At 45.6% G+C, this 16859-nt stretch overlaps 1 protein-coding gene across 1 annotated transcript in view; it reads left to right on the forward strand.

The window, feature by feature from the left end:
- Positions 1 to 16859, forward strand: part of LOC147887795 (uncharacterized) — a 63702-nt gene that overhangs the window by 13035 nt on the left and 33808 nt on the right. Inside the window, exon 2 of the mRNA XM_087393566.1 lies at positions 8164 to 8287. Within this exon, the coding sequence (XP_087249692.1) occupies positions 8164 to 8287 (124 nt within the window). The remainder of the gene's footprint in view (positions 1 to 8163; positions 8288 to 16859) is intronic.

Raw genomic sequence — 16859 nt, forward strand, 5'->3', positions numbered from 1 at the left:
GTCTACAGACTACAGACACACAGGAACGTTTTTTCTTTCTTCCCAAGAAACAGAGTGCATATTCTTCCTTGCTAGATCGGTGGAAGTGGACCGCCTTTTTTTTCTAGGAAACATGGGGTCATTTCAGACCCCTTTCAAGTTGAACAAACACCCAGGCCTAACTACTCCTTTTGGGAAGGTGTATGGCACGAAGAACAGCAAGAAAATAGATATGCTTATGAATATGTTCATCGAGTTACAGGCTGAGAATTTCCAACTCCAAAAAACTGTCATGCAACTCCAAAAAAGAGTGGATGCCTTAGAGAACATAGTGGATAATGGATGCCAACAGATGCAAAAGTTTATGCAAGCCAAGCCTGTCGAAAGGGATGCAAAGAATGTGCAAGAAGGGAATAAATGGACTGAAATAGTGTCTAAGAAAGATGCCAGTGCAGCACATGTTGAAGAACCATCAAAACCAGCTCAAACACCGTCACGTCCATCAACCACAAACCAAGAAGATGCCCATGAACAGAGAGAAAGAGATAAGAGATCTCAAAACATTGTTATCTGTGGTCAACCAGAGATGGATAAGGAAACCCCTCTGGCTCTAGCCAAGGAGGTGACTGAATTTTTTTCAGAACACTTTGTGATGCCTGAAGTGACTGTATATGCACCCCATCGTGTAGGGAAAGCACAAGAGGACAAACCCAATAAAAGGGCTATTGTGTGCACTATAGCAGATCCACGGAAAAGGGAGATTATCCTGGATAGCAGTAAAGTGTATCTTAAAGGCACACCTTTCTATGTCAGTGAAGACCGCACCCCAAAACAGCAGGAAGTGCGAAGGAAGCAATACACGGAAAGACTAATGAGACAAGGAAAGCTGCCCCAAACACAAGATGGGGATCAAAATGTGAAATAGGGGCTCGCAACCCATGGGACACACAAATGCTTACAAGTCATGTTTTGGAATTGTAGGGGCTTCCCTTGGCATAAAGGGATAAGCATAAATGCCTTCATTCACGATGCAGACATCATCCTTTTAGGAGAAACTTGGGAAAGTGAAACATGCAGGATCCCAGAGATACCGGGATATTTGGTGCGCTCAATATACCAACGGCAAGTGGGGAAAAGAGGGCAAGGAGGTGTTGCATGCATGATACAGGAACACATGGCAGGAAAAGTCAGCCTTCATAAAGTGGACAAATACAAAAGATACACGTGGCTGAAAATAGAACTTGGCAAATGCCTTGTCTTTCTTGCAGGTTGCTACATACCTCACCATGAGTCACCCTTTTACAGTAGACACGGAGTGGACCCTAGTGCTACGTTTGAAGCACTATGTCTTGATGTGGTTGAACTCAGAGAAAAAGGCCAAGTCATAGTGATGGGAGAATTGGTCAACTACAGTTTCGGCCCACCATTACGCATGATGAAATGGATAAAGAAGCAGTCACAGAAGCGGACATCATGTGGCAGAGAGGATCCGAGGACGACACCATCAACACACAAGGCAGAGCACTCCGATGCATGATTAATGGGCTGCACATGCCAGTCTTGAATGGAATGCAATTATTCTCTAACACCCACAAGATGACGTGTCTCTCAGCTAGCGGAGGATAGAGTGTGCTAGATTATGCCTTGGTACATGTGGATACTATACCCATTATCAAAAGCTTCAACATAGGGATGAAATATCCGGAATCGGACCATCTTACAATATGGATGGATCTTGACATACACCTTGAACATAGGGAGCAGAAATTTTCAACACATGCAGGAGGTTTCAAAGTAGACCCAGACAAACACCAAGTTTATGCAGACACTTTGGATGCAAAGCTGAGAGCAATAACCAACCCCACATGGACAGCCTTGCAGGAAGCAATACTTGCCTCAGCCACGCAAACATTTGGAGCAGTAACTACAAGAAAAAAGAAACAGGTCAAAGGACTACCACACAAGAAATGGTATGACGAGGAATGCAAACAACTACGCCAAGAGCTGAAATACATACTGGATGCAGATAGGCATAAAAAATTGGAGAAGACATACAATGCCCTCACAAGGAAAAAGAAAAGAAAATATATTTTGGAAAGAGAGAAATCTGATTTGGTCACTTTCATAAAAAATCCAAGAAAGGGCTCGAAACAAGTGAAAGGCAGACGGAAATAGGTCATAGGGGATATATCAGATGCAACCATGCTTAATTATGTTACCAAGTTGTACAATCATGCACTTGCTACTGAAATGGGGAAGGAGGATCTATCGGTCACATGCACTAGTCCTTTCACCTTCGAAGACATTGAAGTTGGACTAAAGAAGATGGCTAATGGCAAAGCATCAGATCACATGAAGATACAGGTGGAATTTGTGAAATGGACAGGAGACCGAGCAAGAACATGGCTCTCACACATCCTAACACATGCTCTACACCATGGTTTCCCTCAGGAATGGCAAGAAAATTAGGTCCAGCCTTTACACAAAGGTGGAGACAAAAATTCAGTCACAAATTATAGAACTATAATGGTCAGCTCTACATTGGCCAAGCTCTTCAGTACAGTGCTTGAAATGAAAATCAGCTCATGGGCTGAAGAGGCACAGAAAAGAGCCATCGGACGGGCAGGCTTTCGCAAGCAGCACAGGACAGCCAACCACCTTATTACCTTAAGGGTCCTCATGGATGAATGCAGACTGAGAGGACACACTCTATTCTGTTGTTTTGTGGATTTCAAGAAAGCATTTGACACAGTTCCAACAGGAGGATTATGGAAGAGAATGCAAGAAATAGGAGTCCCTTTGGCCTTAAGGGTAGGCATCTCTTGCATCTATGAAAAGGTATTATGCCGACTCAAACAAACACAAGGTATGTCTGATGTATTTGAGAGCAATATGGGAGTGAAGCAAGGCTGCCCTCTATCGCCTACCTTGTTCGGAATATGCATTGACCAACTGGAGGAACTCATCAATGAATTTGCAGTAGAGAAAGGGTTGCAAGGACCGCAATTGGGGCTTTGGACAGTGCTATTGTTGTTATACGCAGATGATGTCGTTCTTTTTGCATACGATCCGGAATCTATGCACAAACTTTTACAAGTGCTTAAGACTTTTTGTAGGGAAAGCGGGCTGCAAGTAAATGTCGGAAAAACAAAGATGATGGCAGTCTGTACCAATCAGCCAGAACATCCCCCTGAGATCACCTTTGATGGACAGATCATTGAGTATGTCAGCACCTTCAAATACTTAGGGGTTGATATCCCGGTAGATCACAGATGGTGGCAATGTATACATAGAAGGATAAACACTGGTTGGGGGAAGTACTACCAGCTTGAGAATGATTGCAGGCACACCGACACTAGGAACTGGAAAATTCGAAATGTATTGTTTGATGCATATGTAGTGCAGACAGTATTATATGGAGTGGAAGTATGGGGAGGCAGCATTTCAGCCTCTACATGGAATGATATTGAGAAAATGCAAAAAGCTTTCTTAAGGAGACACCTTGGTGTCAAACCCACTACTCCATACTCAATACTTCTGTTGGAAATGGGAAGGAGACCAATTGAATTTCGTGCATTGATCGGAGTTATGCAATACCTAATAGAGGTGCAACAAATGTAACCTGATAGGCTGCCTCATAAAGCATGGAATGCCAGCACAAAGCTTCAAAAGAACTACAAAAGTAAGGTCATCTGCACAAGATGGGCAACTGACATAAGAAAATGGTTCAGCAGATGGAAAGTGGAAGCATATTTGACCATGCCGCCTGAAAAGGTCAACATGCAAGAGTTTCAACTGTCTTTACTGAGCACTTTGCGGAATCATTGGTTGACAAGTGAAAAGAGGGTAAAGCTGGAATATTACCAAGACAACATAAATCCCACATGTTGGTCCACATACATGTCCATAGAGACTCATGCTCAGTCTTATATTAGCACACCTATCCCCCTTCTATATCACAGAAACATCGCCAGGTTCCGTACCAGATCTCATACATTTGCCATTGAGCAGGGAGCTTGGATACACCAGCCCAAACATGCTAGAGTCTGTACCCTTTGTGACATGCAGACAATTGAGACGGAGGCACATGTAGCTCTACAGTGCTCCCGATATGCACATATCAGGGAGGACTACCAGCAGATACTGGGGGACTCCGCTCAGTTGACATCAGTTCTCTTCACTGCCTCTCCGGCAGCATTGGGATCTTTTGTCACTCGTCTTTTTACCTGTCGTCAGGAACTCATAGACTTCTGATCCCTCTCCTTGAGGGGACTCTTTTTACATTGTATCGAGACGGGTCCCATGGGTCATTTTTTGGCCCCCCGAGGACGCCAATAAATTCTACTTCTACTTCTACTTCTCTCTCTCTCTCTCTCTCTCTCTCTCTCTCTCGCTCTCTCTCTCACCTCCCTGCTTGCCCTCTCCTGCTCGCTCGCTCTAGCTCGCACCTCCCTGCTTGCTTCTACTCGCATCTCCCTGCTGGCTCTTGTCTGCACTCCGGCTTGCCCTTAGTGCCTGCTGCCTGCTTGGCCTCCTGCCCACGACTACAGGACCATGATGATTGGGCATGTCATGTCCAAGATTTATGCATCAATGCTTGATTTTGAGGTCAATCGATTCGTAGAGATGCAGGGGCTTCGAGCATATGGACATGCATGATCCCGACATGATCATGGGACCATGAATCACATTCTCACGCTCAAATGTATTATTGAGGAGGTGAGGATACTGAGGCAGAGGGTTTACTGTTGCTTTGTGAATTTCGCAAAGCCTTTGATACAGTTTTGAGAGGCCTCCTTATTTGGCGTTTGCAAGATTGGGGCTATGTTTAGGAGATTATCTGGGCTGTCATGGCACTTTACCAGAGAGTCTCAGGTACAGTTTGGATAGGATCAGGTTGGACAGATGAGATTTTGATTACGATTGGGATCAAACAAGGGTGTCCTCTATCACCCATCTTGTTTGGCCTCTACATCGATGAGCTTGAGACAATCATGCAGATACTAGGGGACTGGATGCTCTCTTGCTCGCACTCTAATTCAGATATTGCTATATGCAAATGATGTGGTACTCCTATCGTCTTCAGCAGAGGGTCTCCGGAGGCACTTAGATGCACTACAGTCTTTTTGTGAGTCGCATGATCTGAAGGCCAACCTTGGTAAAACCAAGGTAATGATCCAATACATCTCGGGTCATGATGGACCGGGAACAGTTTACTTTTGATATGTCACCGCCGGTCGAGATTGTCTCATCATCTACATACTTGGGAGTTATCTTTTTAGGACCTATTTTCGCCATGAGACCGGCGATGCAGGCTCGCCTGAGCAGAGGGTATGCCTCGGCTAGGTTGGAGAGGCAGTGCTTTCACTCACATTATTAGGACCCTTAGACCAAATGCCTACTCTTTGACTCCTTGGTTTGACTAGCTGGCATGGGGGGACCTGTCGGATATTGAGTGGGCTTGTGTGGCGACTACAGGTTCTTATGCTATCATGGATGATTCATAGTAAGCTGTGAGTTCCTCACTAGATCATCTAGGCTGAGTTTGGATCTTCACCATTGTAGCTCGATGCAACATTTCAGGTCATTATTTACCTATATCGAGTGAGGGCTTATGGAGATTACACCTCTGGACGTAGCAGATTACCGTGGTTAGCATTGTCCTCTTCCATGGCATTATCAGCGGCAAGTGATCAGAGATGTTGGTTTGCTCACATAGTGAGATGATTTGAGCGACTGGGGCTACACATGGATAGACTTTCTCCCTTCTAGTACAGCATTGATGCACCATTTTTCCCACTCCGGTATCATGAGGTTAACCAGGTCATACGTAAGGATCTTTTGCAGCTACACACATTCCGGACCTGGTTAGAACCGAATGAGCTCCTAGTGAAGCTCAGCTTCTATAGATATCATTGCCTACATATTTCATATGAGGGCTTTATTCACCTACCAAGATACACACAGATTCATTTACCCCATTCACTGAGGATCTCTATTGGGCAGTTTCAGGTCTCTTCACATAGACTCCGTATTGAGAGTGGTCGGGTAGAGGGTCTACCTAGAGAGAGACGCATATGCACTTTGTGTGGCTTACATGAGGTTGAGTCGGAGGAACATTTAATCTTCAGATACGTGGTATACTATAAGATTGGATGGCGATTCTACTGTCTTTTGAGAGATAGCTCCGAGATGCTATCTCGATTTCTCTCTTTTCTAGATCAGAGATCCTTGGCCGCGTTAATTCATGAGGCAGTCAGACATCGTGAGCGCGTACTCCGATCTCAGAGACATGAGGAGCATACCTAGTAGACTCCTCTCAGAGCATGATCACGGAATTCTTCCAGTCGGACAACACAGACTTCCCCTTACAAGCCCTAGGCAAGAGTGGGACCCAGATCCAATGACATGGCAGCTCAGGTGGGAGCGAGACCGACAGGAGTTACTGTCGCCCTTGTTAGACGTAGAGCTGACTAGGAGATAGCACATGATTGCATCCACAGGCAGCCGGCAGCACTCTATTGCTGATTTCTTACTATCGCTCCCTCACCCTTGACGAGGGGGGACCAGAGTGACTTTGGAGCATACTTCACTTTGTATTATGATGACAGTCGCTCTGCTGATGGTGTTGATGATAGTGATGTTGTAGAGGGCTATTGTTTTGATTTTGATATGACTATGTAGCATGTAGTTTTGCTTTTGTATGGGTGTTGACGCTCGGTTAGTAGCTCCACCCTTTCAGCTGGCTTGTATCAAGTTTCTCAGAGTCTCATAGACCCATCGGTATGCCGAAGACTTTAAGAAAGAAACATCTTTACTTTGTAGGGTTTTCACAATGCGTTGAAGTTTAGCATCCTTGTATTTTTCTTTGTACTCCATACATCTATGTCTGTAGGTGGCAGCCTTCTTTTTGCATCTCTTGGTGGTGGCTTCCATGGTGGTCATGGCGCTGCCTTTGTTTCCACAGTAGCCTCCAAGGTAGTACACTTCATCCAGAGATTTGTCATCTCACACAATTGTTGGTCATGATGGTGAAGAAGCTGCTGCTCGAGCTTCAAGTTATCTTTCTAAGTTGCTTACATTCAGCCTGGAAGGAAGCCAAAGTATTGGAGCACTGGAATATGCCTCTTGTGTGGAGGTGAGTGTGCCATCTTTCTCAGCTTCCCAGGCTGCCCTCTTCTTCTGTAGGTTAGTTCTCTGTGTGTCCCATAATCCATGTCGGGCTCAAGGTCTGCTGTTTCAGTTTTCCAAGATGTCTTTATGGTGGTCACCTTATCAGTCAGTTGCATTGGTGGCATCAGCCTCTTTAGTCACATGTGGTCATTATTTTTTGTGATGTTTTCTCTCTTTAGTTGCAGGGTGGTTGTCCCATCCGGCGGTCACCCTAGGTTCATCCCCCTCTGTGGTTTGGTGACGGGTTTACCCCATTCTCTTCTGTATTTTCAGCATCATCTTCCACAATGCATGAAGATAAACATCTTTGGTAAGTGCGTGGAGCATTGGAAAGCCCAAACGGCATCTATGGTTATCCGTACAGCATGCATGATGTATTTCAGATGTTGACCTCATAGGTCTTTTTGGCCTTCTAGACACTCTTTGGATTCTACATAGATGAGTTGGCCTCCACCACGATTATGATCTTTAACACTAGTTATGTCCAAATTGGTAAGGGCATAGTTAGACATTGTCGCATCATATGCATACTTAGGATGCATCTTACAGGACCCCAGTTCAGCATGGAGCTGGTAGTCCGAGCTATTCTTATAGCACGTGAAGCATCTATGGACTCATTAGCAAGAAATGTACATTCTTTTGTGTTCCCTTCTCCAGTGGCAAACTATTTCTTATGGACTATTCTCTTTCATATTTGCTGCAATTCTGTAATTGGGGAAAAAATATTGGTCGTAGTTTGTGTGAAAAGTCTGTAATAGCTACGACAATTTTCAAAGGCTTTGTATGGACTATTCTCTTTCATCTTTGCTGCAATTCTCTAATTGGGGACCAAAATAAAAATATTTGTTGTAGTTTGTGTGAAAAGTCTGTAATAGCTACAATTTGTCAGTGTGTGAAAAGTCTGTAATAACAAATACTTGTGTTGGCAATGGTTTGGAAGTGTACAGAATTGCATCTAGTAGCATTATTTGTTCACGTTTATGGTTCCGAAATTTCTGTGCTGGCTTGCAGTTTTTGAGAATAGACGCTTCTTTGGAGGTTTTCGAGCTTTACAAGACCATAATGAGGCAAGGGGAGGGAAGCATAAGGCATCGTCAAAGGAATTTACGATTCCAGTTGTTTCTTTTGTGAAGAGGTGAATTTACAGAATGCAGTCCTAAGTATGCATGTGCAAATGCATTAAAGAGATTAATTTACACAACCTGTACCTGGTTATGCATGGGTGTGCAAATGCACTTGTGGGGATTATAGTTGTATGCCGTTTAAATGCTCAATATGAAACTATTGCTTCTTTGTGGTATGATCCTTTGTGCTTGTTGAAATCTCTCAGGTTTTGCCTGATGTTTTTTGTTTATTACTGTATCAAACTCTTTTCTTGTTTAATTGCGAATGCATTCTTTGTTGAAGTTTGATGTACCCATTATACATCAAACCAGTTTTAACCTAACCTGATCATGGTTAATATTACTTTCACTTACGTTGATTAGCTTTGCCCTTGTTCAGAGTTTGTATATAACAACTTCACATAATACAGTAGCCGTACATTGTTGGCTACTCACAACTCATTGGATCTCTTGCCCACTCTCACTCTTATCCCTAACATGGTATCAAAGCTGAAGTGAGGATATTCTTGCTTAGCTGTTTCCTTGCACAATTAAAGGAGAAGAGCATTGTTGAGCAATTGCGTTCCTTCAAAAGTTGAAGGGTGGAAGAACTATTTTTGAAATTGTCACCACAGCTCCATTGCTTTATACCTGTCGGCCAGAACTTGTGCATTTGGAGTGTCTCAGTAAGAGATCAGCATTTGTCTCTTACTAGTGAATGAGTTTTGAAGTCGTTTTGTGTGGTCATCCACAACTCGTTTGTGTTCTTTCGTTGGAAGTTGAATTCCTATGTGACATTTTCTTGTTGTATTAGAGAGTGGTGAGAAAGAAAAATCCATAAAGGGGTGTGAGCTTCTTAGAGTGGTTGAAAAGATTATACATACATACACCTATACATCTATATTTTTTTTGCGCAAAAAGTAGTGCTAGTTATATTACTTGAAAGCGAGAGTACAAGAAGGCCTAAAGGCCAGCGGGCTGCAATCACAAAACGGATTCAGCCCGAGGAGTCAAAATGCTAAATACAAGCCTCTCAGGGCATAATCATCGGAGAGTGGACAAACAGCCACGGTGGAGGGGCGTAATGCCACTGAAGACTCTGAGTAGAGTGCTGGAAGAACAACTCCCGGTGGTCCCAGTCGCGAAGGAAACGTCGTCTCTTTTCCTTCCCTGCCCAGGACTCTCCCTGAATCTGATCCCACTGACCCTTGAGCGTGTGAACGATCGTGCTCCAGATGTCTACGAGGGTCTGGGTAGTAGAAGTAGTCTGAGCTCCTACAGTCTGCGCGCATACCTATACATCTATATACGTGCGTGTGTGTATTGATAGGCCTAGTGTGTGTGTGTGTGTGTGTGTATTGATTATCCGTGTGTGTGTGTGTAATTTTCAGATTCATGCGGTCTTTGGCAGATTTATGCGGTCTTTGTCTCAATACTCACTATTTCTCTCATGGGTGAGATATTGGGCTCTTTGGACAATCTGGAGTGAGCATAATTGGGCATACATGTCGGCAGATTCACAGGTCATATGAATCTTTCCGAGCCTCATTGCGGCAATCCTTCTATGATGCATGTCATGAGGGTGATATACATGCTTCTTGCATAGAGCTTTTCTTTTTATGTTTCTGATCTCTGGGATACTCTCCATTTTGGAGACTTCCCATCTTGTAAATTTATGAGAATATAAATATACTGCACTGGATTTACCAAAAAAAAAAAAAAAGTATGTGTAATTTTCAGCTATCTACTTTGGGACTTATGTACTTTGACATATCCCCTCTTGGGATAGTTATTTTGTAATATAATCCATAAAAATTTTCACCAAAAAAAAGAAAAGAAGTGTGTGTGTGTGTGTGTGTGTGTCAAAAAAGGGAAGTGCCCAAATACATCGAGAGAAGATCTCAATACATGACAAGTATACATCATAGTCTATGTACTCAGTTTGCAAACAATAATAAAAGGATTGCTGCGAAGAGTGCAATCAAGAGAGACAACTCACGATCGAGGATGTGAATAGTGCAGCAACCGAAGTGGTCTATAGGTCGATACTACTGCCACACAGAAGGCAGCCAACAAAGCCTCTGTCCAAACAGCTTCTAACTCCAGATCAGCCTGCATCAGCCTCTACATCACCATCATCATCCTTAAGATCACCTTCATCCTCACCAATATCCTCTGCACTTCTTTGTAGGCGACAACACCACTATCCCTGGGTGTGTGAGCTTCAGGGGCAGCACCAGATTTTGCATCATCATCATTATCATCAGTGTTTGGATCAGGGAGAGCTCCTCTTAGCCCGGATCACTATGCCCCCCCTCCACAATATGCCTCATTTCTGTCACCCTTAGCCCTCACTGAGACACCTTTCCCTTCTTTAGTTGGTCTCGCCACGCCCACACTCCTGGTGTCCCCTCACCATTCTCCATTGCCACCCCCCATCATCCACCCCCCATTCACACCACACCTATACACACTTCATGGTCACATGATCCTATCGAACTCCTTGGAGCATGTCCTCCCAGAAAGAAAGAAAGAAAGAAAGAAAGAAAGAAAGTCTATTAATGTCCACTGGAGACCAAAAGGTCTATGGGACAGCAAGAAACCTTGTAGTACATATGCTTTAGGGAGGGCACATGGCAGCTCCCAAGGAGTGCAAAAAGCAACCCCAATTATTTAGAGTACCTACATGATATTCTAGAGATACACCACCTTTGCACATGGAGGTAGAGCAAGATTGTCTCATCCACCATAGCTTGAGCCAAGAGATATCATAGCTATGGAAGGAGATGGCAGCTGCCGTGATGACAGCCCCGTGCAGTGGGCCAGCAGCAAGTAGTTGTGTGCCCTCCACTTTCATAGCACCAATGAGGTGATGGTATAGAGTGGGCAATCGTGTTGTCACCTCATTTGAAGGCGTACCTGAGCATAAACTGATGATCTATCAAACTGATTGGCCATTGGATGGGACCTTGTGTGTGTGTGTGTGTGTGTGAGAGAGAGAGAGAGAGAGAGAGAGAGAGAGAGAGAGAGAATCCGCAGAAGGCCTCGCGGGCCTTTGGGACAAGTGCAGAAAACACCAAAAGGGAAAAAAACTCATACAAGACACAAAGGGCTGGGGCAAAGGGCGTGCTAAGGCCCTTGCCGAGTACTATGCTGAAATAAAGAGCTCAATTGCTCAAGCAAAATCAAATACAAAACATGTCGTATCATATCATATCATGTCATGTCATATCATGTACTATCTGAAGTAGGAAGAGCTCTGGAACTAGGAATGGAACTTAGAATCTGAAACCCGGCACTGTGGTGCCTCGTCTATGAGTGGCGAAAATGTCTCGGATCTACATCTGTGTGGCCGTCTCACGTTGTGGTGGCGAAGGGGGACGTGGTCTCCTCGATCTCTGATCCCGTTGAGCTATGTTCAGAATGACCCCTCGTCTTGGGCAGTCTCGTCTGAGGAAAGCTGTGATAGGTCGGACGAGTGTGCTCTGGCCTGTCACGAGTAGCCTCTGCAATTCTCTCTGGGCAATCCATGCTACCCGCATATCAGCTAGCTCCTCCTCCTACACCTCACTGTGCCCTGGAGATGACTCAAATACATAGAAATCTGTGACATGCCACTGTGTCTAGTGAGCCTCTATATCCTGTGGTCTACTCCCCTCCTCCTGCTCCCTGATCTATCGTAGGAGGGTCTCCTTGTGTTGGCGCATCTCAAGCAGAGAAAGCCCAATGCACATGTGGTCATGGAAGTGGATCAGTCACGACAGTGGGCCCAACCCACTGCCATCCTTGATAGAGACAGTGGTATCACCCTCGGATCTCGTCGTAGGCGAGACAGGTGCAGAGAAAGTGCTTCTCTGTCTCAATCTCTCCTAGTGTGCATAGCATGCAGATCCGTTGCTGTTTGGGTATACGTGCTGCTCTCCTTGTTTCAATTCTCAGTTGATGAGATGAAACCCGCATCTGCCCAACGGCAATCCTTAGTGCGTGTGAGATACTGGGGTCTGATGATGAATCCCTCCTCTGAGACTCTTAATAAATGTCGCGGTAGAACTAGGTCTTGGTGGGGAGCTCCTAATCTCCCCCCAAGCCCGAGATGTGTGGAGCTAGAAGAGGTCTAACTGTATGATACTGTTAATCTCATCTTGTGGGTTCGACTCAGTGGGTGCATCCATACTGTACTGAAAGGGAGAGAGCTTGTCCATGTGAAACCCATGTCTGGCAAACCATGTGGATACACGTGCATACCATGTGTCCGCCCCACTCTCAACTAGTCGTCTAGATGACTCCAGAGCCAGCCTCGGTAGTCTCCACTGGGGTAAGTCCCAGACAGTGTGTGTGTGTGTGAGAGAGAAAGAAAGAAATTTTATTAGAGTCTTCGGAAGACCGATGGGTCTATGAGACTGAAAGAAAATCTGATACAAATCACAGTAAGGGTGGAGCTACTGAAACGAGCATCATCACCCATGCTGAATCCTAAGTCTGATCATACATAATCAAATCAAATACATCTGGATGTAACAATGAAAAGAAAAGGACTGGAGCGGAGCGGAATCCTCCGTATGTCATGTCGCCCTAGCTGGTGTATAGCCGGTGATGGGATGCTGGTGCCCATCAAGGGGTGCTGGACGTCTCGGTCTCCTGGGCGAGGCTTGATGCAAGACTAAAGCCACTGTGACTCTCGTGGGATGTATCCCGGGTCTAAACAATGACGGGAGGTCCCCCAGAGTGATCTGTGTCTCCTCGATGTCTCGTGTGTCATGTTGTGGTCGTCGGGTTGGGGTCTCTGTCACGTCTGCGGCTAGAGATTGGATGATCAATGTCACTCGATGGGAAGAACTCTGTGATCCTGCTCTGAGAGGTGTCTGATGATGTGGCCAAGCCCCGTCACCTGAGTAAGTACTCTTTGTGTAGGACCCCCTTGTGAATGAAGGCCGCGAGGCATCTCTGATCTGGGTAGGTGAGGAATCTGGAAAGGAGCTCAGAGCTGTCTCTGAAGAGGCAGTGGTAGCGGCCTCGGATCTCGTAGTACACTGGGCACCTGAAAATAAAATGCTCCTTCGACTCGACCTCCTGACAGTCACACAATATGCATAAGCGATGCTCCCTAGGAATCCCCTCTGCTCTGCCGCTCTCTATGCGGAGGCGGTGTGATGATACCCGAAACTGTCCGATGGAGATCCGTAGTGAGTGAGGCATATGAAGCTCAATGTACCCCGGTGGTGTGATGAATCCCTCCTCCAAAATACGAAGACAGTAATCTTTGTAGAAACTCAGCTTCACTGGAAGCTCGCTTGGCTCCAACCAAGTCCTAAAGGTGTGTAGCTGCAAGAGATCCTCACGAATGACCTAGTTGGTGTGTGGCCCGATCGGGATGGTGGGTGGGAGTACCGAAGGGACATCTAAACTGTAGTGAAAAGGAGGTATCCTATCGATGTGGAACCCTAGTCTCACAAACCATCTATGAGTCCATGCATACCAGCATCGTCTCCCTCTGTTGCCAACCTCATGGAGGAATCGAGAGCCAACCATGGCAACCTCTGTCTCCCTGATGTGCAGTCCCCATATGATCTAACCCGGAGTAGATAAATAATGGTCTGAAAGGCTGCATCTAGCTGGAGTGGAGAAGCACCAAACTCGGCCTGAATGATGTGATGTGGTACAGACGGTTTCCCCCGGATCATCTGTGACAGCATGAGGATCTGCAGGCGCTCTACCTGTGTCCACTCTATCTCTGACATGTCAAGCCCCCAACAAGGGCTGCCATACATACCGGCTGGTCGAAGCAAGGAGTTGAAGAGAAGAGCCGTGGTCCAAGGGTCCTGGAAATGGGAGTGGAAGCATTGTCTCTCTAGCCGAGCCAGTGAGGCGTTTCCCCTGCTCAGTTTGGCCTGCATCGTTAGTCTCATCATGAAGATTGGGCTAGAGAAGATGACCCCCAAGAAAGTGTATGAGGATACGATCTCAACTGGTGACCCACCGAAAGTAAAAGTAAACTGCTTCTGTTGCATGTTTTCTTGAGAGGTGTTAAAGATCATGACCTTGGTCTCGCCAAGGTTGACCTCCAAATCATGGGATAAACAAAAAGCCTGCAGTGCATCCAAGTGTCGCTGGAGCTCCTCGGGTGTGGACAATAAGAGTGCCACGTCATCTGCATAAAGAAGAATCCTGATGATGATCCCGGCAAGTGAGCAACCGGTCCCTCCGAACGCCCCCATGAAAGTCTCAAGCTCGTCGATGTAGAGGCCAAACAGGGTCGATGATAAGGGACAACCCTGTTTGACTCTTATGGTCATCTGTCCAACCTGCGCCTGTCCGAACTCGGCCTGAGACTCTCTCATACAGTGCCATGACTGCCCAGATGATCTCCTGATCAAATCCCAGTGTCTGTAGGCGTGTGATGAGACGAGCTCGAGGTAGTGTCAAAGGCTTTGTGGAAATCCACAAAGCAGCAATATACCCTCTCCTTCCGTGATCTGGCCTCCTCAATGACACTCCTGAGTCTGAGTATGTGATCCATAGTCTCATGGTCTCACCTGAAACCGGACTGACCCTCTGCTCTGAGCCCTCTCATCTCTACGAAGATCCCCACAGGTTGAAAGAGCTGGAGGACTTGGCTGTGACTAGGTGGAATCAGTACTACTCTCCCATTCATGCGGCTGCATTTGTGTTGGACCCAGAGTTTCAACACAAGGCAACTGCACAACAAAGTGATGTAGAGGTGGTCCGTGGTTGGAACCTCACTCTTCAGAAGATGGTGCAAATGCCAGAGGCTTGCCGGACAGTGAAGGACCAGCTCGCCAATTACCGCAATAAGGAGGGCATATTTGGATGGCTAGATGCCCAGCATGACAGGTAATCCTAACTCATTTAAATTCTTAAATTTTACTAGTTAATGATTCATAATTTTCAGATTTCATGAGCTTTGCCATATATCTGAATTTTATGATCTTTCAAATTTCAGATTTCGAGTTGGGTCTGTTACATGGTGGGAGGATTATGGAGCTGATTCCCCACAGCTGTAATCGCTTGCCATTCGGATTCTCAGCCAGGGTTGTAGCTCCTCCTCTTGTGAGCGCATGTGGAGCAGCTTTGCCCACATCCATACAAAGAAGAGGAACCGTCTCAAAGCACACAAGGCGAACGATCTTGTCTTTGTTAATGCAAACTTGCGTTTGCTTAACAGGATGAGACAGGAGTACACTCATGACAAGTTTATTGGTTTTCATAAGCCTGATGACACCCTCACTGATGATGATGAGGAGGGGGAGGACGATGACGGCGACGACGACGATGAGGAGATGGCAGTGGAGGAGGAGGAGGAGGAGGAGGAGGAGGACTCTTGAGCAGCTGAGCTATGTAGATTCTAGAATCTACATTATGGATTTTGATCATATCATCAGTGATGTAGCGGTTGGCCTTAAGGCTTAGAGCCTAGGCTTTTGGGAATCTGAATTTTGTACTTTTGACTCTTGAGTCTTGACTCTTGACAATGAGACATAATAATATATGAATCATATATTATATTGCCTTTGGCATTTTGTAACTTGTCAATCTTCAGCTTTTCTCATTGATTTCAGATTTGTCATTTATATTTGTAATATGTATTGCTCACTGCTAAGTTAACTTCTAAGCTCCAAGTTCTAAGTTATAATTTGTAACTTGTTCTAACTTCTAAGTTCTAACTTCTAACTTCTAAGTGACATTGTGCCATGTGGTAAGTATTATGCACTATATTTTAAGTTACAGGTAGGCTGTAGGCTGTAGCATTCTAAATGTGTGTGTTCTCATCTCCAAACTCCCTTTTCTAAACCTCCCTTGCTGACATGGCGTTTCCCCGTTTCAGCCCTCCCAGAAATCCCGAAACGTTTCCGTTCCCCGGTTCCCCGTTTCCGTTTCCCCTAACTATGACTCAGGTCCATGGGATCCCCTGCCTTGTGGATGGGGGTGATGGTGTTGAGTGTCCAGGTGTGGGAAAAGCCAAGGCAAACAGGGTCATTGAATAGCTTTGCTAGGATCGGGGCTAACGTGTCGATCTATATGCGATAAACTCAGTGCATAGCCCCTCGTGATCCTTAGCTTGGCCATTGTGCAGTTTCAATGTCGCGTCCTTGACTCCCCCTCTGGTGAACAATGTGCAAGTGGTGGGGCGATGTGTGTGTATGAGATCTGGAGTGGGTTGGTGTGGGACATCATAAAGATGGTGTGCATACGTGTGCCAGACTCTCGTGTTGGTGAGGGGTGATGGAGACCTACGCTCAAGGAATCTCCACAAAAAATCCTTAGAGTTGTTGCTGTACAAGATGTGCAGCAGCTCCTCCTCATTTCGACGAAGAAATGCCTGCTTCTTTCGACGTACGAGACATCGTCACTTGCGTACCGTGTCTGGTGTGTTCGGGAGGTGACATTTGGTTTCAAGTCGGAATTGTCAGTGATAAGCCTTGCACTCCGCATCGTACCAATTGTTGCAGGGTACAAAACCAAGCGGCAATGCCACAAAGAAGTACTTGGTTGCCCGATTATTGCAACAACATGATTAGACATCCCTGATACATGTAAGGGATACAATGACCCACACTTTGCACCTCTTGCCAAAACCATAGAGCC

Source organism: Dipteris shenzhenensis, chromosome 22, assembly GCF_047967505.1.
Source record: "Dipteris shenzhenensis isolate YYH24624 ecotype China chromosome 22, Dip_SZ_1.0, whole genome shotgun sequence".
NCBI classification, from domain to species: domain Eukaryota; kingdom Viridiplantae; phylum Streptophyta; class Polypodiopsida; order Gleicheniales; family Dipteridaceae; genus Dipteris; species Dipteris shenzhenensis.